This window comes from Pleurodeles waltl, chromosome 12 (genome assembly GCF_031143425.1).
Source record: "Pleurodeles waltl isolate 20211129_DDA chromosome 12, aPleWal1.hap1.20221129, whole genome shotgun sequence".
Taxonomy (NCBI): domain Eukaryota; kingdom Metazoa; phylum Chordata; class Amphibia; order Caudata; family Salamandridae; genus Pleurodeles; species Pleurodeles waltl.
The window spans coordinates 686713355-686737724 of NC_090451.1; the positions used below are offsets into that span (position 1 = coordinate 686713355).

Below are 24370 nucleotides of genomic sequence, written 5' to 3' on the forward strand. Positions count from 1 at the left end.
GGTCGAGTCATGCGGGTCCTGCCAGCGCATGAACCCTAAGGCGCTTAAAGAGAGAGAGGCTAAATCATTCCTAGCTTGTTCCAAGAAGAGGAAGGAAAGGCGGCATCGTAGAGAATCTTCTTCGAAATCGTCAAAGACTCATCATCGCCATGGAGACTCTCGGCGTCGTCACGACTTCTTCCGTGCAGGAGATGCCATCATCGGCTTCTATGCCGGCGCCGACTCCACAGGCATATCCAGCTTTCCCGGCGCCGGGTATGGATCCTGCTGCATTTTTTAATGCTATGTTTAATATCTTTTCCACCATGGTGCCTGGTGGAGGGCATGCGGGTCCATCAGGCCCTTTGGCTTTTAATTTGGGTGCTCCGGCTCCTTACAATCCAGCACCCTTCATGCCATTTTTGCCTTCTGGAGCCGCTGCGGCGCCGATGCCTTTGGCGTTGCCCAGGGGGACCTGTGACCTGTGATGCCTACAACGTCTGCTACTCCGGCGCCGGTGGATTCTCCACGGATCCAGTCCACAGTCAAAGGTGCCTGTGGTGCCGGCGAAGATCTTCGGCGTCGGCCGATGCCTTATCGACGCCAGGACTCGAATCCAGGTTCCGGTCCAGATGACTAGCTTAACGCCTCCTGGAGGAGGAGCAATACAGCAGACAACATCTGGAGGAAGGCGAAATCTTGGAGCCTTCAGATGATTTTCAGGGCCTGGACACTGCAAGTGGTATTGACACTTCCCCTGAATGGGATTTGGCTTCCCCTGGGGAGTATACCGAAGAGGCTGCATCTTTTCATGCAGTAATAAGGAAGGCTGCAGACTTTTTAGATCTTCCTCTTCCGGCTGCTGAGGTGAAAAGGAACCTTTTGACTGAAGTGCTGCATCCGGCTTCAGTGGTGGTGGAGCCTCTCTTGCCCTTCAATGAGGCTCTCCTGGACCCCATCAAGGACATTTGGAGAAAGCCTGTGACTTCTACAGCGGTCAACAGGGTGATAGCAAGGCTCTATCGTGCAGCTCCAGGTGACCCGGACTTCCTCTCCAAACATCCAACTCCGGAGAGTTTGGTGGTTCAGGCATCGTGCTCCTCCCGGTCATCCCCTGGTTTGTTCCCCGGGACCCCTGTGGACAGGGAATCTAAGAAAATGGAGCACGCAGCAAAGAAGGCCTTTTCGTCATGCAGTATGGCCTTGAAGTCGACCAATGCAACCTGCATTTTGGGACGTTATATTCATGCCCTTATGGAGGAAGTGAAAGGTCATCCTAACTTGCCACAAGAGGTGTTGCATTTGCTAACGGACACTCAGGCGGCGGCGACCCAGGTGATTCAGGCTGGATTGGACACCTCGGACTCTGTGGCAAGGGCTATGGGTACATCCATAGTGTTGAGGCGTCAGGCTTGGCTGCGCTCATCAGGCTTCTCTTCGGATGTACAAGCAACTCTTCTGGATCTGCCTTTTGACGGGGAAAACTCTTTGGGACAAAGGCAGATACTGCTCTTGAACGCTTCAAAGAGAGCAGAGCCATAGCGAGGTCGTTAGGACTTCAGGCAGCCACTTCCTGTACCTTTAGGTCATATAGGAAGTTTAGGGGTTGTGGACGTGGCTCCTCCTTTCGTGGCAGGTTCCAGCCACCACAACAATCTGCAAGCTCCCTGCCTTACAGATCCTTCAGGGGCAGGAGCAGAGTACGTACAAGGGGAGCCACCCAGCAGCACTCTGCCTCTTCCTCTTCCTCTGGAGGGGTGCAGCAAAGAAAGCAGCCTTAGTCCTCCACCACTCCCTGTTCACTTGTCTCCGGTAGGGGGGAGACTTGCCCAATTTCTTCCAATGTGGGAGATTATAACATCAGACTCTTGGGTCATCGACATTGTGAAGAAGGGGTACGCTCTTCCCTTTCAGGAGTTCCCTCCTCCCTTCCCTCCCCGCCCATCCTTCTGTTCGGAAGACCATCTTCTGTTACTGCAACAGGAGGTGTTTCCCCTATTGTCAAAAGGCGCAGTAGAGTTGGTTCACAAGTAGGAGAGGGGTCAGGGCTGTTATTCAAGATACTTCCTGATCCCCAAAAAGGATGGTCGGTTGAGACCAATTCTGGACTTGAGTATTTTGAAATGGTTCCTCAGGCAGGAAAAGTTCAAAATGCTGACCCTTTCACGGGTTCTTTTAGCATTGAACGAAGGAGATTGGATGGTGTCTGTCGATTTGCAGGATGCGTACTTCCATATCCCGATCCTCAAATCGCACAGGAAGTATCTCCGGTTTGTGGTGGGGTTGCAGCATTATCAGTTTGCGGTCCTCCAGTTTGGTCACACTTCAGCACCTCGAGTCTTCACAAAGGTGATGGCGGTGGTAGCGGCAGAGCTCAGAAGAAGAGGGTGTTTCCCTATCTGGACGATTTGTTGATCAAAGCCAAGACTCCAGAGCTCATGTGCCGTCACCTGCAGTTGACAACTCAGTTGTTGTTCGACCTGGGTTTTTCAATCAATGTGCCCAAATCTCACCTGGAGCCCTCTCAACGCCTCCTGTTCATAGGGGCAGTACTGGACACAACATTGAATCGGGCCTTTCCTCCGCCCCAGCGTGTTCAGGACATTCAGGCGTTGATTCCGATTTTTCGAAATGGAGCGGTAGTTCCCGTCCTTAAGGTCCTTCGTCTGCTCGGTCTGTTTGCTTCTTGCATACTGCTGGTCACTCATGCACACTGGCACATGAGGGCTCTTCAGTGGTGCGTCCGCAGGCAGTGGTTTCAGCACAAAGGGGATCTCGAGGATTCGATCACGATCTCCAGAGACACTGCAGTGGATCTTCAGTGGTGGGCTGCGATCGGCAACCTGTCGCAAGGAAGGCCGTTCTCGCTGCCTCCGCCGGTGGCCACAGTTGTAACGGATGCTTCCACTCTAGGGTGGGGAGCTCATCTGGGGGATCTGGAGGTCAAAGGCCTTTGGTCTCCAGTGGAACAGAGGTTTCACATCAATCTGTTGGAATTGCGGGCAGTACGTCTGGCTCTCAAGGCCTTTCTCCCTTCCATTCGCGGTCAGTCAGTCCAGATCCTGACGGACAACACTACTGCGATGTGGTATTATAAACAAGCAGGGAGGAGTGGGGTCGTACCTTCTTAGCAGAGAAGCTCTTCAACTCTGGTCCGGGCTGCAGGACCACAAGATTTGCTTGGTAGCAAATCATTTGGCCGGAGTTCTGAATGTACGTGCGGATGTTCTCAGTCGACACAGCTCTGCCGACCACGAGTGGCGTCTTCATCCGGATCTGGTTCTTTACATCTTCCAGATGTGGGGGTATCCGCAGATAGATCTGTTTGCTACTTAGGAGAATGCGCAGTGCCCGTTATTTTGCAGCCTACAGTATCCGGTGCAAAGAGCTTTTGGGGATGCGTTTCAGATGTCCTGGAAGGGTCCGTTGCTTTACCTGTTTCCTCCCATACTCCTGATTCCTCGAGTTCTGAGGAAGATCCGCCAAGACCGGGCCCAGGTCATCTTGACAGCCCCAGATTGGCCAAGAAGGGTGTGGTACACAGACCTCCTCCAACTCTCTCTGTGCCCTCCGCTCCGTCTCCTTTGCAGGGTGGACCTCCTCTCGCAGTCTCAGGGGCAGATTCTACACCCCCACCTCCAGAGTCTGCACCTTCATGCCTGGAGATTGAACGGGGCAATCTGAGTGCTTTTTCTCTCCCACCAGAAGTGGTGGATGTTATTTTATCGGCCAGGCGACACTCCACCAAATCGATCTATGCAAGTCGGTGGGCTAAATTTGTATGTTGGTGTGGAGAGAACCGAATTGATCCCTTAAAGGCTCACTTGTCTGATATATTATTATTTGCCCTTTCCTTGGCACCGAAGGGTTGTGCAGTTGCCACAGTTAAGGGCTATTTATCAGCACTGTCGGCTTTTCTGTGCCTCCCAGATCAACCTTCCTTGTTTAAATCTCCGCTTGTTTTGAGGTTCGTTAAGGGGCTCACTAATAAGTTTCTGCCCACACCATTTGTTATGCCACAGTGGGACCTTAACTTGGTATTAACATTCCTAATGGGATCGCCATTTGAACCAATGCATTCTTGTGCTTTGCGTTTGCTGGTTCTTAAGATTGTATTTCTGGTGGCCATAACATCGGCCAGAAGAGTCAGTGAGCTTCAGGCTCTTAGTGTAGAGTCTCCATACCTTTCCTTCTTTAGAGACGAAGTGGTGTTAAGGACCAAGGCGGCTTTCCTCCCGAAGGTTGTTACACCCTTTCACTTGGGGCAGTCTATTACTCTCTCTTCCTTTTACCCTCCGCCTCATCCATCCAAGGAGGAAGAGAGGCTCCACCGACTGGATCCACGAAGAGCATTGAGCTTCTTTGTCGACAGGACGAGGGAGTTCAGGCAAGATGATCAGCTCTTCGTTGGATACGTGGGGAAGAGGAAAGGCAGAGCAGTCCACAAGAGAACGCTATCCAGGTGGGTCATTCTCTGTATCAAGCTTTGTTATTCCTTAGTTAAGAAAGAACCACCTGTGGGGCTTCGTGCTCATTCCACCAGAGGTAAGGCTGCTTCTTCGGCTTTAGCTAGAGGTGTTCCTGTGGTTTACATCTGCAAGGCGGCAACTTGGGCATCCCTCCATACTTTTGTCAAACATTATTGTTTGGATTCTGAGGTTAGGAGGGATGGCCATTTTGCTCGCTCGGTGCTGCAGGATTTCTTGGTTTGACCATTCAGGCACCCACCTCTGGAGGCAGTACTGCTTTGGGACTCTATTCTTTAGGTGAGGAATCCACAGGTAGATGTATCTATCAGAAGAATAAGTTACTTACCTTCGGTAACGCTTTTTCTGGTGGATACATTAACTACCTGTGGATTCCTCACGGTCCCACCCGCCTCCCCGTTGCCTGACTGGTCGTTCCACGAAATCCGTGGGTGAGGGCCATTGTCTTGTATGGAAAATGTCACTTACCCAGTGTACATCTGTTCGTGGCATTAGTCGCTGCAGATTCACATGCTGTGCACATCCTGCCATCTGATGTTGGGCTCGGAGTGTTACAAGTTGTTTTTCTTCGAAGAAGTCTTTTCGAGTCACGAGACCGAGGGACTCCTCCCATTTCGACTCTATTGCGCATGGGCGTCGACTCCATCTTAGATTGTTTTCCCCGCAGAGGGTGAGGTAGGAGTTGTGTATGCTAGTAATAGTGCCCATGCAATGGAGTGAATGCGTATGTACATAATGAAGTTTAAAGTAATATATTTACAAATGTTTAAGATCTACTTCTAAACGGCTACAGGCTGCCGGGAAGGCGGGTGGGCGCATGTGAATCTGCAGCGACTAATGCCACGAACAGATGTACACTGGGTAAGTGACATTTTCCGTTCGATGGCATGTGTAGCTGCAGATACACATGCTGTGCATAGACTAGTAAGCAGTTATCTCCCCAAAAGCGGTGGTTCAGCCTGTAGGAGTTGAAGTAGTTTGAAATAATGTTCTTAGTACAGCTTGACCTACTGTTGCCTGTTGTGCAGTTAACACATCTACACAGTAGTGCTTGGTAAATGTATGAGGCGTAGACCATGTTGCTGCCTTACATATTTCATTCATTGGAATATTTCCTAGAAAGGCCATGGTAGCACCTTTCATTCTGGTTGAGTGTGCCTTTGGTGTAATAGGCAGTTCTCTTTTAGCTTTAAGATAGCAGGTTTGAATGCACTTAACTATCCATCTAGCAATGCCTTGTTTTGAAATTGGATTTCCTGTATGAGGTTTTTGAAAGGCGATAAATAATTGTTTTGTCTTTCGAATTAGTTTTGTTCTGTCAATGTAGTACATTAGTGCTCTTTTGATGTCTAATGTATGTAGTGCTCTTTCAGCTACAGAATCTGGCTGTGGGAAGAACACTGGTAATTCTACCGTTTGATTCAAGTGGAACGGTGAGATTACTTTTGGTAAAAATTTAGGATTGGTCCGTAGAACAACTTTATTTTTGTGTATTTTAATAAATGGTTCTTGAATGGTAAATGCTTGAATTTCACTCACTCTTCTTAGAGATGTGATGGCAATTAAAAATGCAACTTTCCACGTTAAGTATTGCATTTCACAAGAGTGCATGGGCTCAAAAGGTGGACCCATGAGTCGTGTTAAGACAATGTTGAGGTTCCATGAAGGAACTGGTGGTGTTCTTGGTGGTATAATTCTCTTTAGGCCTTCCATAAACGCTTTTATGACTGGTATCCTAAATAATGAAGTTGAGTGCGTAATTTGCAGGTAAGCAGAAATTGCCGTAAGATGTATTTTAATGGAAGAGAAAGCTAGTTTAGATTTTTGTAAATGTAGTAAGTATCCTACTATCTCTTTTGCAGATGCGTGTAAAGGTTGAATTTGATTATTATGGCAGTAATAAACAAATCTTTTCCACTTATTTGCATAGCAGTGTCTAGTGGTAGGTTTTCTAGCCTGTTTTATGACCTCCATACATTCCTGTGTGAGGTCTAAGTGCCCGAATTCTAGGATTTCAGGAGCCAAATTGCTAGATTCAGCGATGCTGGATTTGGATGTCTGATCTGTTGTTTGTGTTGTGTTAACAGATCTGGTCTGTTTGGCAGTTTGATATGAGGTACTACTGAAAGGTCTAGTAGTGTTGTGTACCAAGGTTGCCTTGCCCATGTTGGTGCTATTATTATGAGTTTGAGTTTGTTTTGACTCAACTTGTTTACTAGATATGGAAGAAGTGGGAGAGGGGGAAAAGCGTACGCAAATATCCCTGACCAGTTCATCCATAGTGCATTGCCCTGAGACTGATGTTGTGGGTACCTGGATGCGAAGTTTTGGCATTTTGAGTTTTCTTTTGTTGCAAATAGATCTATTTGTGGCGTTCCCCACAATCTGAAGTAAGTGTTCAGTATTTGGGGGTGAATTTCCCATTTGTGGATCTGTTGGTGATCCCGAGAGAGATTGTCTGCTAGCTGATTCTGAATCCCTGGAATAAATTGTGCTATTAGGCGAATGTGGTTGTGAATCGCCCAATGCCATATTTTTTGTGTTAGGAGACACAACTGTGTCGAGTGTGTTCCTCCCTGTTTGTTTAGGTAATACATTGTTGTCATGTTGTCTGTCTTGACAAGAGTGTATTTGTGGGTTATTATGGGTTGAAATGCTTTCAGCGCTAGAAACAGCGCTAACAGTTCCAAGTGATTTATATGAAACTGTCTTTGCTGAATGTCCCATTGTCCTTGGATGCTGTGCTGATTGAGGTGTGCTCCCCACCCTGTCATGGATGCATCTGTCGTTATTAAGTATTGTGGCACTGGGTCTTGAAAAGGCCGCCCTTGGTTTAAATTTATACTGTTCCACCATTGAAGCGAGATGTATGTTTGGCGGTCTATCAACACCAGATCTAGAAGTTGACCCTGTGCCTGTGACCACTGTGATGCTAGGCACTGTTGTAAGGGCCGCATGTGCAACCTTGCGTTTGGGACAATGGCTATGCATGAGGACATCATGCCTAGGAGTTTCATTACTAATTTGACCTGTATCTTTTGGTTTGGATACATGGCTTGTATTACATTGTGGAATGTTTGGACTCTTTGTGGACTTGGAGTGGCAATTCCTTTTACTGTGTTGATTGTTGCTCCTAGGTATTGCTGTGTTTGACACAGCAGAAGGTGTGACTTTGAGTAATTGATTGAGAAACCTAGTTTGTGTATTGTTTCTATGACGTAATTTGTGTGTTGTGAACAATGTATTTGCGTGTTGGTTTTGATTAACCAATCGTCTAGGTACGGGAACACATGTATTTGCTGCCTTCTGATATGTGCAGCTACTACTGCTAGACATTTTGTAAAAACTCTTGGCGCAGTTGTTATTCCGAATGTCAACACTTTGAATTGGTAATGTATCCCTTGGAATACAAACCTTAGGTACTTTCTGTGTGAAGGATGTATTGGTATATGGAAATATGCATCCTTTAGATCCAGTGTTGTCATGTAGTCTTGTTGTTTGAGCAGTGGGATTACTTCTTGTAATGTAACCATGTGAAAGTGGTCTGATTTGATGTATGTATTTAATAATCTGAGATCTAGTATAGGTCTTAGAGTTTTGTCTTTTTTGGGTATCAGAAAGTACAGTGAGTAAACTCCTGTGTTTAGTTCTTGTTTTGGTACTAATTCTATTGCCTCTTTTTGGAGCAATGCTTGAACTTCTAATCCTAGAAGATTTATATGTTGTTTCGACATACTGTGTGTTTTCGGTGGGACTGTTGGAGGGAATTCGCGAAATTCTATGCAATAACCATGCTGGATAATTGCTAGTACCCAAGTATCTGTTGTTATCTCCTCCCAATGTTTGTAAAATTGGCTTAATCTTCCCCCACAGGTGTTATGTGATGGGGATGTGTGACTTGTGAGTCACTGCTTATTTTGAGGACTTTTGGGGCTTTGGAATTTTCCTCTACTTTTTTGGAATTGTCCCCCTCTATATTGCCCCCGAAAACTTCCCCGCTGATATTGGCTTTGGTAAGTGGGCCTTGTTTGTGATGTTGTGGTTTCTGTAGGTTGTCCTCGAAACCCTCCCCTAAAAGGTGTTTTGCGAAATGTGCCTCTGCTCTGCGGGGAGTAGAGTGCGCCCATGGCTTTTGCCGTATCAGTGTCTTTCTTGAGTTTCTCAATAGCAGTGTCAACTTCCGGCCCAAACAACTGCTGTTCATTAAATGGCATATTTAGCACGGCTTGTTGAATTTCCGGCTTGAAACCTGACGTGCGCAGCCATGCGTGCCTTCTTATTGTTATTGCAGTATTTACTGTCCTTGCAGCCGTATCTGCTGCATCCATTGAAGACCGTATCTGATTATTAGAGATACTTTGTCCTTCTTCCACCACTTGTTGTGCTCTTTTTTGGAACTCCTTGGGTAAGTGTTTTATTAAATGTTGCATCTCATCCCAGTGAGCTCGGTCATATCTTGCCAAAAGTGCTTGTGAATTGGCAATGCGCCATTGGTTTGCTGCTTGTGCTGCAACCCTTTTGCCCGCAGCATCAAATTTGCGACTCTCTTTGTCTGGAGGTGGTGCGTCCCCCGAGGTATGAGAGTTTGCTCTCTTACGAGCTGCCCCGACAACTACTGAGTCTGGAGTTAACTGCGTTGTAATATAAACAGGATCTGTTGGCGGTGGCTTGTACTTTTTCTCCACCCTTGGAGTTATGGCTCGGCCTTTAACAGGATCCTGAAAGATTTGTTTTGAATGTTTTAGCATTCCTGGGAGCATAGGTAGTCTTTGGTATTGGCTATGAGTGGAGGTCAGCGTGTTAAACTAAAAGTCATCCTCAATTGGTTCGGAATGCAAGGTGACGTTATGGAAAGCAGCTGCCCTTGCGATCACCTGTGTGTAAGATGTACTGTCCTCAGGAGGGGACGGCCTGGCAGGGTACGAGTCTGGGCTGTTGTCCGATACTGGAGCATCGTAAAGGTCCCATGCATCGGGATCATCTTGACTCTTGGCAGTATGAGTCGGGGAGTGCATCAGTGGAGGAGTTGCTACTGGTGATGTGTGCACTGATGGTGGTGGAGAAGGTGGTGGAGTTGTTTTCTTTGCCACCTTTGCCTGTGGCTCCTTGTCCTTTTCTTGAGAGGCAAGTTTTCTTTTTATTTTAATTGGAGGAAGAGTGGTTATTTTCCCTGTATCTTGATGAATGTGGAGCCTCCTTTGAGTATAGTCTGGCTCTACAGCTTGAAGTTCCTCTCCAAATCTATGTTTTTGCATTTGGGAGGCCAATCCTTGTTCCTCTGTATAGGAACCTGTTTTCGGCTCCGAGGCTGGATGTTTCGGAACCGAAACTTTTTCGGACGTCTTTTTAGGCTCCGAAGAAACCTTTGTAATTTTCGGCGTGGTGGTGTCTCGGTGCCGAATTTGTTCGGTGCCGCTGTCACGGTGCCGAAATTTCTCTGAGCCGATGTCTCGGGTCCGAGATTGCTGTGTGGCGGTATCTCGACCGGAGTCGGATGACTTCGACACCAGCGTGCCCTTTTTCGGTGCCTTGGCTCTGTCACCGCTTTTTTGGGTTAAGCCATGGCCTGTTGGCGGTGGCGTCCCCTGGGCTTTTGTTGACTTCTCGTGAGTCTTATGTTTCGACGTCTTACTCACGGTTTTCGGCGTTTCTTCGGCCTCGAGCTCTTCCGAGTCCGATTCGTGGATAGAGAAAGCTTCCTCTTCCTCCTCGAAACGCTCTTGTCCTATCGGCGTCGACGCCATCTGCAGTCTTCTGGCTCTTCGGTCTCTTAACGTCTTTCTGGACCGAAACGCTCAACAGGCCTCACAAGTATCTTCCTTGTGCTCTGGGGACAAGCACAAGTTACAGACCAGATGCTGATCCGAAAAACGGATACTTGTTATGGCATTTTGGACAGAAGCGGAATGGGGTCCGTTCCATCAGCCTTGAATTCACACGTGGCCGGGCCGACCAGGCCCCGACAGGGGATCGAAAAAACCCCGAAGGGCCACCGGAGCTCTTCTAAATTCGGTGTCGATCTGTTGTAACTAACCCGATACCGAACGCAAACAATACCGACGTTTTTTCCGAGATTCTAACTAACTTTCCGACCCGAAACACGGAGCGAAAAGGAACACGTCCGAACCCGATGGCGGAAAAAAAACAATCTAAGATGGAGTCGACGCCCATGCGCAATGGAGTCGAAATGGGAGGAGTCCCTCGGTCTCGTGACTCGAAAAGACTTCTTCGAAGAAAAACAACTTGTAACACTCCGAGCCCAACACCAGATGGCGGGATGTGCACAGCATGTGAATCTGCAGTGACTAATGCCACGAACAGATGTACACTGGGTAAGTGACATTTGCCATATATATATATATATATATATATACCTGCTTTATGTATATAGTTATAGCATGTATATATGTATTTCTTTCTCTGGTTTTGATAATTCAAGTACCCATGATTGAATTTGACTGCCATATTGGGTTTCATATGGACCAGTATTGCTGTTAGTTTCTCATTATTTTATTGTAATGTTGTGTTTCACTTCTTTTGATGTGATTATGTTCTCGTCAATGTTCACCTGTTCACCTCTAAGGCACGTAAAAAATGGTGATAACTGACGTCTGCACGTCGATGAGGGCTTCTTATGGCCTAGATGAAGTCATACGGCATTGCGTGGAGTCGGGCAATTGTGACGTCATCGTCAACGTGCAGAGCTAGAAGAAATTTCCATTGAAGCTGGCGCGAGGGGGGAATTCTTTGGGTGAGGAATCCACAGGTAGTTAATGTATCCACCAGAAAAAGCGTTACCAAAGGTAAGTAACTTATTCATCTAGACTATAAGTGCATGTCTGTGCAAATTTGGTGACTACTTCAGTGCACAATCCGCTTCCTTCTAATAATGCGCTACCACACAGTGCTTTATTACATTAAAAATCGCCTGCTCCATGTCCAAAATCTAGGTGGGTGGCAAAAGTTTCTTGTTGTAGTCAGTCAAATATCTTTCTTCGCTATGTTTCTGTAGCATAAACGCATAAAAAATGGATGGAATACTGATTACAGACAAGCACCACGAATCACAATCCATCCAAGGAAAAATAATGCTACAGCTGTGCATAATGCATAGAACATAATTGCCTCACGTTATTGCACATTTCCTTAATTTTACTATCTACCAAATAAGAGGCCACAGAATAGCAAGTCAAAGGCCTCTTATGCTGTTGTGAAAAAAAAAAAAGAACAGAGCAGGTGTACTGTGACTAAATTTAACATCTTTAAAAAGTGGCATTCAAAACTTCCTTCGAGGCTGATAAAAAGAGCAAAAGAACATAATATGTAAGGTTGACTGAGCAGACTTGACGTTGCATGCACGGGCTCAAATCCGATAAAGTACAATTATTAGCTGGGAATTCCACCAAAAGGAGTAAACGATTGAAATGAATTATGGTAAGAAGAAGCGCTTTTGCCTTTTATGGATAAAAGATTTAATTTTGAAGGCCCTCGTGGATATGCACAGGTTGTATGTGTTCACCAAAGAATTTTGATTACCCAGACATTCTCTTCATTGTTGCCTTATCGAGGAATAATTGTTTTAATCTAGGCTTTTTAGGCTTTTTGAAAGAGTTTCTTGTACTAAAAAGTGGGTTGTGGTTTTAAAAAGTTTGGGAAGCACTGGCATATGGCATTAAAGACTTTCTGCAAAGCGCACACCGCAATCCAACACTCTTCCAACCAAGCATGGTGTAGCCTGCTGTCTGTCTGCTTATGCTCTTTGGCGCCTTATCTGGGGTACGAAGCACTATAGACTCGCAGCTGGAATACAATTCCATCTGCTACTCATTTAAACGCAGCAGGCAATAGCGGAGTAACTGCATCACTCAGGTCACTACACAGGACATTTCAACACTTCCCATTTACACCGCACGGCAATTCAACATTCCTCCAACCCAGCACAACCTAGAGTCTAGCTCGCCACCTAACCTCCTCTGCGCAGTATTAAGAGCTAACTAACAAAGGCAATGAACAATACAAATAAAAATACAGAACAATGCAGCAATATCTTGAGGTGCATTTCATATATATATACATATGAACATATCAAAGTGCCTGCTGCAGAGAGTTGGGTTTTGTCAGTATTTCACAGACTCCAACCCAAAACAAGAGCAGTTTGTTAGGTAATGTGTTTGCCAGAAACATTTGTGCATAAAATGCTGGTTACGCGCCAGAATCTTGGCAGGGCTATCTCCCTCCTGAGGTCCATAAGCTGATTACTTTGGAGTTGGATAACAACAGCTTTTGTTTAGGACACCGTTGAGTTTGTGGTATGGGCAGAACGCTCAATCACTGATAAATATTTTTTTAGGGGAGTGCTTTCCCACTGGAATTCCGCACAAAGTTAAAAAATAAAAAAAATAAAAAGTTATTTGCCCCTACAGACACTGGGACTACAAATACATTTGGGGTATCTTAAAATGTCTTCAGTCTGCTGTAACACTTGATGCTCTTCCTCACACTAAACCTCCCCCCAAATGAGAAAAAAACAACAGCAGTCAAAATAAGGAACAGGGTCTGAAAAAAGCAAGAGAAGTTGAGGAAGAAAGAGGAAAGAATGCATGAAAAAGGACCAACCACTTGTAATTTATAAACAGTATAATGGAATCTTCAGCCTGCTGTTAACTACCAGTGAATGACGCGGCAGATTTTCCTCCGCAAATTTCACAAAGATTTTTTGAAACTTCACAGCCTTCATACAGTTTAGCAAAGGTTGCAAAATTCTAGATACAAGAGAAACATCCCTCAGAAGTATGTACTTTATGGAACACCAACCCACTTTTTGTCAGAGAATTTTCGAGAAAATAGTTTTTGAAAGCAAAAACATTTTTGCATCTATGTTCACCCATATGCAAAGTATTTTTTTTTTCAGTCCCATATTTTTTTTAATATTGGTTGTTCAAATTAACACAAAGGTTAGAAACTTGAATCTATATAAAACGATAGAAAAGTACTGCCATAACCACAGTCCACCAGTATAGATTTGATAATGGGGCATGACTATGTTACCACAGAGGAGCTGAAAATAGAAATCATACATTTTAAAGAAATAAATGAACATAGTACACAGAGAAGGCACTTGTGCTGTTGGGTGCATATACTAGGGACATATATACGCTTCCTGTATGTGGCCTGACAACCTAACACCCACCCCCACCCCCCCACCCCCCCCACACCCCCCACACACACACACACACACGTACCATATAAAGTAACATTGATTGTAGGTCTGTAGTTTTCAAAGTTTGCAGTTTTTCGCAAAGTGCAAAACTTGACATCATTACAGAACTTTGCCAGTAGATTTTTCATTTCTCACTTCTTTGATCATCTAGAATAAGTGTCTTTAAGAGAGATAGTATTATAAACAATTACAATAAATTAACAACGTAAAAAACACTATTATAGTTAAGGAAACAAACGGAGGCTAGCTCAGGGAAACATTACAACATGCATGTATAAAAGCTGCATTTACGTGGTGCAGACCAGTGGACTCTGTACAGAGCCAAAGGCAAGAACAAAGTAAATAATTGGATAGAATAAGTATGTAGTTTAATGTTATTATTATGTTTTTTATATATAGAATTAGCAGCAATGGAAATGCCAGTTTTTGAGCTGGTGTTTATTGCGATCGAAGTTCCGCTCGCTCGTTAGGTTGGTTTCTGTATCATAAATAGAGCCCCTAGACTTATGTTTCTGCCTATTTGTGGGTTAATAATCTCCTTCCCTGTTTCCATTTATTCATAAAGATATTTTGAGGTACCCTTCATGCGTCTCTAGTTTTTACACTGGGCGCATGGATAGAAGCTCTACTGTCTGACATTGGTACATGTCCAACCTCCCTTCTGCCTCTCCTCCTCTGATTATCAATAGTCACCAATACCGCCTGATGGTACCTTGCACATGCTTTGCCTCACACTATCTTGGTCTCCAGCCCAAGGAGTACAATTACCAAAAAAAGAATTTAAAATAAAACCTTCCAGAAAGCATAGTACATTGTGTCCTTTTACGTACATCCGGGGAGGCAGGAGATCTTAAGATTTAAAAACCTTGTATGACCAGAGTTTGATGAACATTTCAGATTTTCGTATAAGGCTTGATTCTCAATGATGTAAGTTTACTTCTAGAATGGAAGAAGTTTTAACGTGCACCCGTGTAATTTACTTCTGATTTGCAAAATGTGAAACGGGTGTAGACCAATGTAGTATACTGCGGGATAGCCTGCGCATCTGTAGGTAGGTTATGCACTCGTAATTATGACCTTAAGTTAAGTAGTTGGTCTTCCTGTGGAAATGAAAGAATGAATTTGGACTTTTCTCTTCTGGACACAGAACATACTGAAAAGGACGGAGGAGGGGTCTGTCCGGGAGCAGAATGCATTGAAGGCGCTGGAGTCAGTATCGAAGGTGAGACAAGGCCAAGAAGTGTATGAGGCTGGGGCAAATGACAGAGTATCGATGTGAAGCTTACAGTATTGTAATTAATTGCAACCCAAGACCTGCAGTCTAAGTTTCAAGCAAATCATTGGAACTATGAGCGAGTGAGATGGAAGTTAAGGTCGGTGATTGTTATCTGAAGGTACAGTAAACTTCTGGAAATACTTAATGTGTTTTAAATCTCTCTACTATTTGCAGAAAACAAAAGCAAGTTTCAACATGCAATTTCAGATCCTCAAATTCTAGACTAGTATGCAGAGAACCGTTGTACATAATGACGTGAAACTCTTGGAGTTTACAAGTGAGACAAAGGGAGCCCTGGCCAGTGATCAGAGTTTGACGGTAGGATACACTCTGGAGATTTAGAAGTGAATAAATTGGGTGCTAAAGTCAGACTAGTTTTGCAGCTTTCAGTAAAAACAAGGGATTTCTGAGTAAGAGGAAACTGTAGCTAAGGTCAATGATCGTGTCTGAGGGTAGAATAAAGTCCAGGATTAATGATTTGAAAGTGTCAGTGTCTTAAGGTAGAACAAACCTCTGGATTTATGATTGAAAGAGAGAGGGGCTGTTACTGCTATTAAAGTCTGAGGCAGACTAAAGCCCAGGGTATGTGAATTAAAGAAACTGAGCTAAGGTAGCTGATAGATGCCAGAGCTCGGAATAAACACCAGGATTTAAACAATAGTTATGACTGATGTGCAGGGTCTGAGTTCGGCCAAATCCAAGGATTGATGAGTAGGAAAAAATGTAATTCAGACACCGAGTCCTGCATGTGCAAAGCTTTTTCCCAGTCGCAAATGGGCAGAGTCAACGAATCGGCCTGTTTGCCACTGGAAAAATGCTTTTTGGGATGTACAAAACCCAAATTGCATTCAGTAACTTGGTACTGTATCGCACTTTGGGTTTTGAGATTCAGCATTAGGAAGGGACATGTTCAGGGCGTCCCTTCCTGATAGCCACTTGCAGTGGAATGTAAGAATGTTTTGTGACTGAAATGCAGGTTAACACAAATTTCAAATTGGTGTTAACCCATTTGCAAATGGGAAGGGGTCCCCAAGGGACGCCTTCCTCTTTGTGAATGTGGGTGACATTTCTTAATAGCAGGCAGTGGTCCCACGGACCACTGACTGCTCATAAAAAATGAAAAGAAAACTTTTCAGTTTTCTTTTTGAGATGTATCCCATTTTCCTTTAAGGAAAACGGGCTGCATTTCAAAAGCAAAATTGCTTTATTTAAAAAGCAGTCACAGACTTGGTGGTCTGCTGAGCCCAGCAGGCCACCATCCCAGTGATCTCAGGTCATTCCCAGTGGGTTGCAAATTTTGAGTTACCTCATGAATATTGATGAGGTCGGTCCACTTCCGACCCACTGGGAATCGCTAAATGTGTTTGGACACAGTAGTATATAGCTGGTTGTTATTTCCTAAATGCAAAACGTAAAGATTCACAATTAGGAAACTGCAAACACATTTTTTCGTACATGTGGCCCTTAGACTTTAGATTGGAAGACTCTTTGATAGGATTGATATCTGAGAAAACATATCTGAGAAAACATAGAGCTAAGAACAGAGATCAGCATCCTCTGGGTCGACAATTTATGACTGGGGGTAAAAGAGGGTTTAGGGCGGATGACCAGTGTGAAGGTAGAATAAACTCCAGAATTAATGAAAGAAGGTGCTAGAGCTGGTGATGAGTCACAAAGTTTAGAATAAACTTCTGGATTTATGAAGGGCCGAAAGGGAGCCACAGTAGGTAAGTGTTTGATTTTAGAACATATCTTGTATGTGTACAAGGGTTAGGATTGATGGTCTGTATGTTACTTTAGACCAACCACAAAAATTGATTTCTAAAAGAAATGGAATTTAGATACCGTGATCTTACAAGTCAACAGCCTCTGGTGGGATTTATATCCGAGAGAAACCGAAGATACAGGAGATGGCGAGTGTTTGAGTGTAGGATAAAGTCAGGATTTATCAAGGAGAGAAAAAAAAATGAATCAGTTGGGACCAGTGATCAGAATCCGTAGCCAGGAAATACCCCTGAATTTAAGTCTCAGAAAGGGTAAATATGGTGCGTGCTCTGTTTCTGAGATTAAATTTAGGATTTGTGAAAAGTGCTGTTTGGTCAGTGTCCAATGTTAGAATAACCGTGAGGATTTCACAATTGAAAAGAAGGATCTAGATGCTGTGATCATCTGATCTTTTCACGCAAAGTTGTGGTGAAGTGAGGACATTTTGTCCAGAATATTTTAGAAAGAGATCAGAGATTTATTAAGAACAGGGACACTGTGTGATCTGAGCCCCATTGGTATGCTCCCACTTTGGATTTATACTGAAATCTTCAGTAATTAAATGTGTTGGTGCAGGATTCTGGATTTTAAATAGGATTCATGCCATTAAATCTCCTTTGGCCTAGCAGAACTATTGTGAGTGCTTCTTAGCAGATTGTTCATGGTTATGGGCATGGTCACAAAAGCATGCGACTGAAATAGAACCAAAGATTGAACAGCAACCTTGGTCCCCTTGGGAGTCCTTTGTGTATGTGCATGAATTACTGGCTGTCTGGTCCTGTTACACCACAAAGGATATTGAGCTGTAGGTGAGAGAAAGGATATTGTCCTCTGAGCACTCTGGGAGTAGGGATTGGGTAGTGCTGTTATAGCCCTTTTGGAGTCTAGGCAACAACTCTGGCCATTTCAGTGCATCCTTGTTGGACTCTGGGTGACGTGTTTGGCTTATAGTTGTGTCTCCTTTAAATTGGGCTTAAATTGACCAGTTAGATGCAAAACTCTTAGTCTTTAGGCTACAAAGTTGACTATAGGAAAGACCAGTGGACATCTGACTGTGGTGTTGACCAACAGAGAGACCATTGAGGTCTAAGTTGCAGCCATGACTAGTGAAACCATTCTCGCTGAATTCTTGCCTGAACCATTCATAATACATACTTATTGGACTCTTGGCTCAATAATTGAATAGAGATGTACACCAAGGATATTAGAGGGACCCAAATTTAGTTTTATGGGCAGAGAGAAGATATTCAGTCTTACAAAGAGTTGGTTAAAGAAAGGTGAATGCAGGAAAGAAAGTATTCTGCCTTCAGCCTGCTGGCCCTCTGTCCTGAGATGGACAACATCCTTCTAAGCACCCTCCCACTTGCCATCAGCATCCCCTGATTGACAGGTTTCTCTCCCTCTGCCCTTCAGATTATCGAGGAGTGCAACAGCGAGGTGGGGCGTATGAAGCAGATGGAAGAGCTCATCCACATCACCAAAAAGATAGAGTTCGATAAAATGAAGGTAGGTTGGGTGCACGGGCAAACGAGATGTCAACGAGAAGTATGCACGAGCAAAGCGGGCATTCAGAGATATACCCTGGCACACGCCTCATCCTTCCCCCTAAACAACACCCAAACACAGAGATGGGCTGCCCTATCGGAGGGGCCACTGGAACTGGATGGAGGGAAAAGACTAAATTACGCAAAGGGGCTATATATATATATATATATATATATATATATATATATATATATATATATATATATATATATATATATATATCCATATCCCAAAACACAGGCCCATCAACCCCGCGCATCTCCCCCAAACAAGAGTCATGTGACCCACAGATTTTATGCTGGGTGGTGCTTCTGCACCCCACGGTCCATCCAGGGGGCCACAATATGTCCCTCAGACTCTAAACCTTCTGCCACTTATGGGGACACCCTCTGCCTTCATTGGCTTCTCTTTCCAAAGCTATGCACCCATCCATATCAGACTTCCACCCCTTCGCCAACTCATGCCTTGTATCCGCATTTCATTGGTCCCTGAATGGAATCCTAGGATTCGCTCAGCGAATCAGAATGTTAGGATCGGCGGCGTTAACTGGTGTTATCGGCCTGCAGTCTGAGCTCAGGGAGTGTGAATCGGGAACAGTGGCATGTTTGTGTGGGTTTGGTAAGATTGAGTGCCTAAGTGGCCAAATAGCGCGCCTGCCCACCTGCTATCGCGCGCTAACAGCTGCTAATTACCCTCGTTATGGAAATTAGCTTTTAGCGCGGTTGCGTAATTTCGATGCTGGCAATTAAAGGTTAAAGCCCTCTCCAGAGTGCGTTGATAACTTTTAATGCTCTGAGTAGTAGGTGATAACGTTTAATTATTACTTCTCTTCAGACAGTAATTAACGACATTCGCAGTAGGAAAAATCATGTTTTCATGTTTTGCGACACAACCAGCCTAGTCGCTTTACACGAATATAAATAACCCTGAGTGTGCTGTAAGGTTTCTGGATAGGCCCAAATAATCGATAGAACGTGGATTAAGGCATAGTACGATCACTTAAGTATGCGTATCATGCGTGATCAGCCACACGGAGAGATCTGTTTTGCAATGTTTGTAACATTGAAACCATACATTTGTAATCCCTTAAAAATGAGTTGAGTGCCTAGTAGTAGCAGATAAAGTGCTGCGCAAACGATCTGATCTGGAGATGAACAGAATACTACTTCTGAAACATTGCAGTTTTTGTTATGGATATGTTTTATAAACTAGAAGCCAGAGACGCAGGTTGGACATTTCTAGTAAATGGCGACCCAGGGGTGAGGAAGCAGTTTTGGTGGGCATTTGGCGCCACCTAGGGACTCACAATAGGAATGACAGCTTTTGCGCAAGTAGTTTCATGTTAATTCCTTTAAAGTTCAATCAATTCGTTCTTTTCTAAGCAAAATAAATACATCGCACCGGTGAGCATCAAAAGGGAGAAAAACCCGTGTTTAATTGTTGAATAAGTTTGGCTGTTCGAGTCCTGCTTTAAGTGATACTGTTTTTCGAATATATTATTATTGCCAATTTACGATTGCAGCCGTTAAAGGTAACACGAGTTGGCAGAGGCCAATATTATGGGTTATGAATGAAATTGCCTCTTCTGTCGCTGGAGAGTTTAGGCACTCAAGTCATCATACATGCACTCTGTCACTCATCCGTGCACTCATTCATCTATTCTTCCTCCCATTGACACATTCTTCCATTTACCTACTCACTCATCCGCAATCAAACAAACACTAAAACACAAGATAAATTAAAGGAATACAAGTAGAAACATAAAACGTACTGTCAATACAAAATGAATTAAATACACCATGTCCTGCACCCCAGGTGTATTAAACGTGTGCTTCTGTATATTTCTCATGATGATATAGGACCCGGATCACGCTTCAGAGCTCAGGTGGCTCTGTTATTGTTAACTCTGCATTTTTCCTCTCACTCTGAAACTGATCAGCGCTGGAAATAGCAAAACTGATATTAATTTGGGGCACTTTTGCCTGCTCTTATCCCTGGGGTGCAAAGGTTCTTGTGCATATTAGGATTGCTATCACTTGCAGCATGCAACGGTGCGTTCTGTTCACTATGTACTGAACACCCCAAATCTCTTGCAGGCTGTACCCATCATCTCCCAGGCCCGCTACCTGGAGAAACAGGGGGAGCTCTTGGAGGTCATACAGAAGGGCAGCCTCTTCGGCATCAAGCCCAAGTTTACGCCCGTCTACTTCTTCCTTTTCAACGACTTCCTGCTGATAACACACAGAAAGAGGTAGGTGGCACAATTAACTTAAAAATACAGTTCCTTGAAGTCGATAGCTCCATCTGGGACTATCGCTGCATCATGAACAACAAATCCAATAGTTCAGACTGGCCGTGGCATCGCAGGCCAGCTATGGTGTCAGAAAGACTCTTAAACAGTACCTTGGAAATGTAGGGCTTCTTGATCCTCTGAATGAGATCTGGAGTGCAGTGTTGCTGGTGTCACATGCGTCGGTTCCGGAGGTTGATGCGGGGGTCGCTGGGCCCTTGAAGTCACCTGCGTTGCAGATCGAACTCCGGGCTGATGACGAAGTTAGGAACGCTGGCATGAATGGCATCGGGGCTGCGGTGCGAAGCAGGACGATGTGGCGTGCGGTGCCCACAGGTCACGGTGCAGGCATCAGCTCGATTACAGTGTCCTGTGGCGTTGGTGAGACCAGGGCTGCGGTGTGAAGCAGGGTGGTGCGATGTGCAGTGTCTCCAGTTCACGGTGCAGGCAGCAGCGTCCCTGTTGCTGAAGCTTTGTTGTCTGTAGGCATAAGGCAGCATTGCAGTGCTCATGGGCTGCGGTGCAGACAGGGCACATATGGACGATACTGGAGTCAATAGTGCTGGCATCAGTGGACCGGGGCTGTGGTGCGGAATGGTGCTTCGTGTACCTCACAAGTGGTATCCACAGGCCACAGTGCAGGCAGCGGCATCGGTGTCCGTGTGGAGCATCGTCCTCGGGGATGCCAAGGCTGTTGTGTGAGCAAGGCGATGTGGAGTGCGGGGCCCACAGGTCATAGTGCAAGCTGCAGCTCAGTTACGGCATCAGGTGGTGGTGTTGGTGAGACCAGGGTTGCAGTGGGATGTGGGGCACTGCTCTGTGTGGTGTCATTAGGTCACGGTGCAGGCAGTGTCGTCGTTGACGTTGTTGCAGTGGTTTTTCTTCTGTTGCAGCACAAAATGCACAGTTTCCAGTGCTGTAGGCAGATGAAGCTGAAATCTTTGATATCCCTGAGACTTCCAACAGGAGGCAAGCTCTACTCCGAGCCCTTGGAGAAACTTCACAAGCAGGATACACAGCAAAGTCCAGCCTTTGCCCTCTTTAAGTCAGTAGTAGCAACTGCTGGCCAACCTAGCAAAGCACACACAGGATAGGGGCAATACTCCTCTTTCAGCTCTTCAGCTCTTCTCCCTGGCAGAGGTTCCTCTTGATCCAGAAGTATTCTAAAAGTCTGGGGTTTTGGGTCCTCTACTTATACTAATTTCTGCCTTTGAAGTAGGCAAACTTCAAAGGAAAGTTTATGTTGTTGACAAGATCCTGCCTTGCTCAGGCCTGGCCCCAGACACATATCAGGGGGTCGGATACTGCATTTTGTGAGGAACAGGCTCTTCCCTCCCCACTCTAGCCCAGGAGACTCATCAGATATGCAGTCTACACCCCCAGCTCACTTAGTGTCACTGTCTAGAGGGAATTCACAACAGCCTAACTGTCAATCTGACCCAGACGTGGGATACACAAGTAGGCAGAGGCACAGAATGGTTACGCAAGAAAATGTCCGCTTTCTAAAAGTTGGATTTTTTCATACTGACAATCCAAGTACCAGCTTTACCACTATTTTTAAATTGTGAGTTCAGAGACCCAAAACTCGATATCTCCATCTGCTCCTAATGTGAAACTGCACTTAAAACATATTGAAAGGCAGTCCCTATGTTAACCTATGGGAGAGATAGGCCTTGCAACAGTGAAAACCATGTTTGGCAGTATTTCACTGTCAGGACGTGTAAAACACATCAGTATGTGTCCTACCTTTAACATACTCCGCATCCAGCCCATGTGGCTACTTAGGGCCTACCTTTGGGGTGCCTTACATGTACAAAAAGGGAAGGTTTGGGCCTGGCGGGCGGGTACACTTTCCAGGTCGAATTGGCAGATCTGATGGAGACTTCTAGCTGCAGCTTCCTTACCTTAGAATTTCCTGGCATCAGCTTCAAATCCGGAGTTTTTTCTGAGCAGTACCCTGCGCGCGCGCCGTCAGGAGGCGTCGTTTGGATCCGAGTGTGTCGACCAGCTCCGCGTGCGTTGTCAGCGTCGTTGGAGCCGGCTATGACGTCACGGTCGTCTATATAGACGATGTCTCGGCGCGCGTACGTCAGTTCTTTTCCTTCCGCGCCGGTTAAGTGCAGTTTTGGAAAGAGCTACCCGGCTTCGACGGTTTGTCGACACTTTTTTGTCTGTTCTGAGAAATGTCTTCGAGAAAGACAGGATTCAAGCCGTGTGGTGGGTGTCATCGCACCATGTCGGTGACGGATCCGCACCGAGTTTGTCTTTGGTGCCTGGAGAAGGACCACAATTCCACCTCGTGCTCCGGCTGTCGGGCCATGGCGCCGAAGGCCTTGAGGGAGAGATCCCTTAAGCTTCTTGCGGCCCGACATTCGTCTTCGGTCAGAGCAAATCCGCGGAGGTCAAGGTCCTGCAGTAGGGGGAGGTTGCGGCACCGCTCCCGGAGCCCCAAGTACTCTTCCTCGCATTCGAGGTCCTCCGAAGGTAAGAGGCACAAGAAGAAGTCCAAGCGGACTTCGTCTTCGCCACGCCCGTCGGTCAACGAGGCGTCTGCGGAACGTCGACGTTCCAAGCGCGGTTCTGTGGAGCCGTCACCAAGGGCAACTCCGCGTCTTCCCCCCTTTCTGGGGACCGGATCGACCCCGCTCAGATAAAAGAATTCCGCGAGATCATGCGTCTCGTTTTTGAGCGGGCTGTGGTCTTTGGGCCCCGCGGGGTCAGCAGGGGCCCCTTCGGATTCGACACCGGCGGCTTCGGCCTCTGCGCCCTTGGAGACCCCAGGATCCGATACCAGATCCGGACCGGCGCCGGTCTCTCACAGTCTGCCTCCTTTTGCGCCGTGTCTGACGTCGACGATTCCGCCACCGGCGCCCACCGGTGGCAACCCCTTCCTTAATCCAGATGATCCGGAGCAAAGTTGTACGACATAGACTTCGACGGACCCAATTCGGCCCAGATCATTGTCTGAGCATTATTTAGAACAGCCAGATGCAGGAGAGGAATGGGAGGGGTCTGAGGACCCGTTAGAATCGGGATTGCAGCAGGACTGGTATGAGGATCTAGGGGAGGCCAGTGGACTGGACACGTCTCCAGATACTGGTATACTCTCTCCTCCTAATGTGGCTAAGGAGGAGGGGGCTTCTTTCGCTATGGTGGTGTGTAGGGCAGCTGAGGTCTTGGACCTAGATTTGCCTACGGTGCCAGTCAGTACGAATATCCTGACAGAAGTGCTTCAGCCGGGGGTGTCAACATCGGAGCCGTTGTTGCCCTTCAATGAGGCTCTTACAGACGTCCTTCTGGGTATGTGGTCCAAACCCAGCACAGGGGCTCCTGTGAACGGTTGGCCGCCACCATAGACCCGCTCCAAGCGACCCTAGTTTCCTCAACACAACACCCCACTCCTGAGAACTCGGTTGTCCAAGCCTCTACTTCCAGTGGTGCCTTCCCTTCCGCTCCCCCGGATAGCGAATCCAAGAGGCTGGATCAGCTTGGGAAGAAGATGTTTTCTTCCACCAGCCTGTCATTGAGGTCCGTAAACACCTCTTGCCTATTGGGCCGTTATTCCCATACTTTATGGGATACGGTGGCGCAAGTGCTGCCCCAGGTCCCGGAGGGTGTACGGGACACTCTCACCCAGGCTGTAAAGGATGGGAGAGATGCAGCCAAGTTTACGATCCGGTGTGGCTTGGACACGACCGACTCGCTGGGCTGAGCGATTTCATCGTCAGTGGCCCTACGTCGCCACGCCTGGCTACGTTCTACTGGTTTTTCAAGGGATGTCCAGTCCAGCTTGATGGACATGCCCTTTG

At 46.0% G+C, this 24370-nt stretch overlaps 1 protein-coding gene across 5 annotated transcripts in view; it reads left to right on the forward strand.

Annotated features, from left to right (window-relative positions):
- Positions 1 to 24370, forward strand: part of ARHGEF15 (Rho guanine nucleotide exchange factor 15) — a 315428-nt gene that overhangs the window by 268909 nt on the left and 22149 nt on the right. For all 5 annotated transcript variants that reach the window (XM_069218718.1, XM_069218720.1, XM_069218719.1 and 2 more), the window contains 3 exons: positions 14834 to 14908; positions 18140 to 18232; positions 20368 to 20522. In XM_069218718.1, coding sequence (XP_069074819.1) covers positions 14834 to 14908; positions 18140 to 18232; positions 20368 to 20522 — 323 coding nt within the window. The remainder of the gene's footprint in view (positions 1 to 14833; positions 14909 to 18139; positions 18233 to 20367; positions 20523 to 24370) is intronic.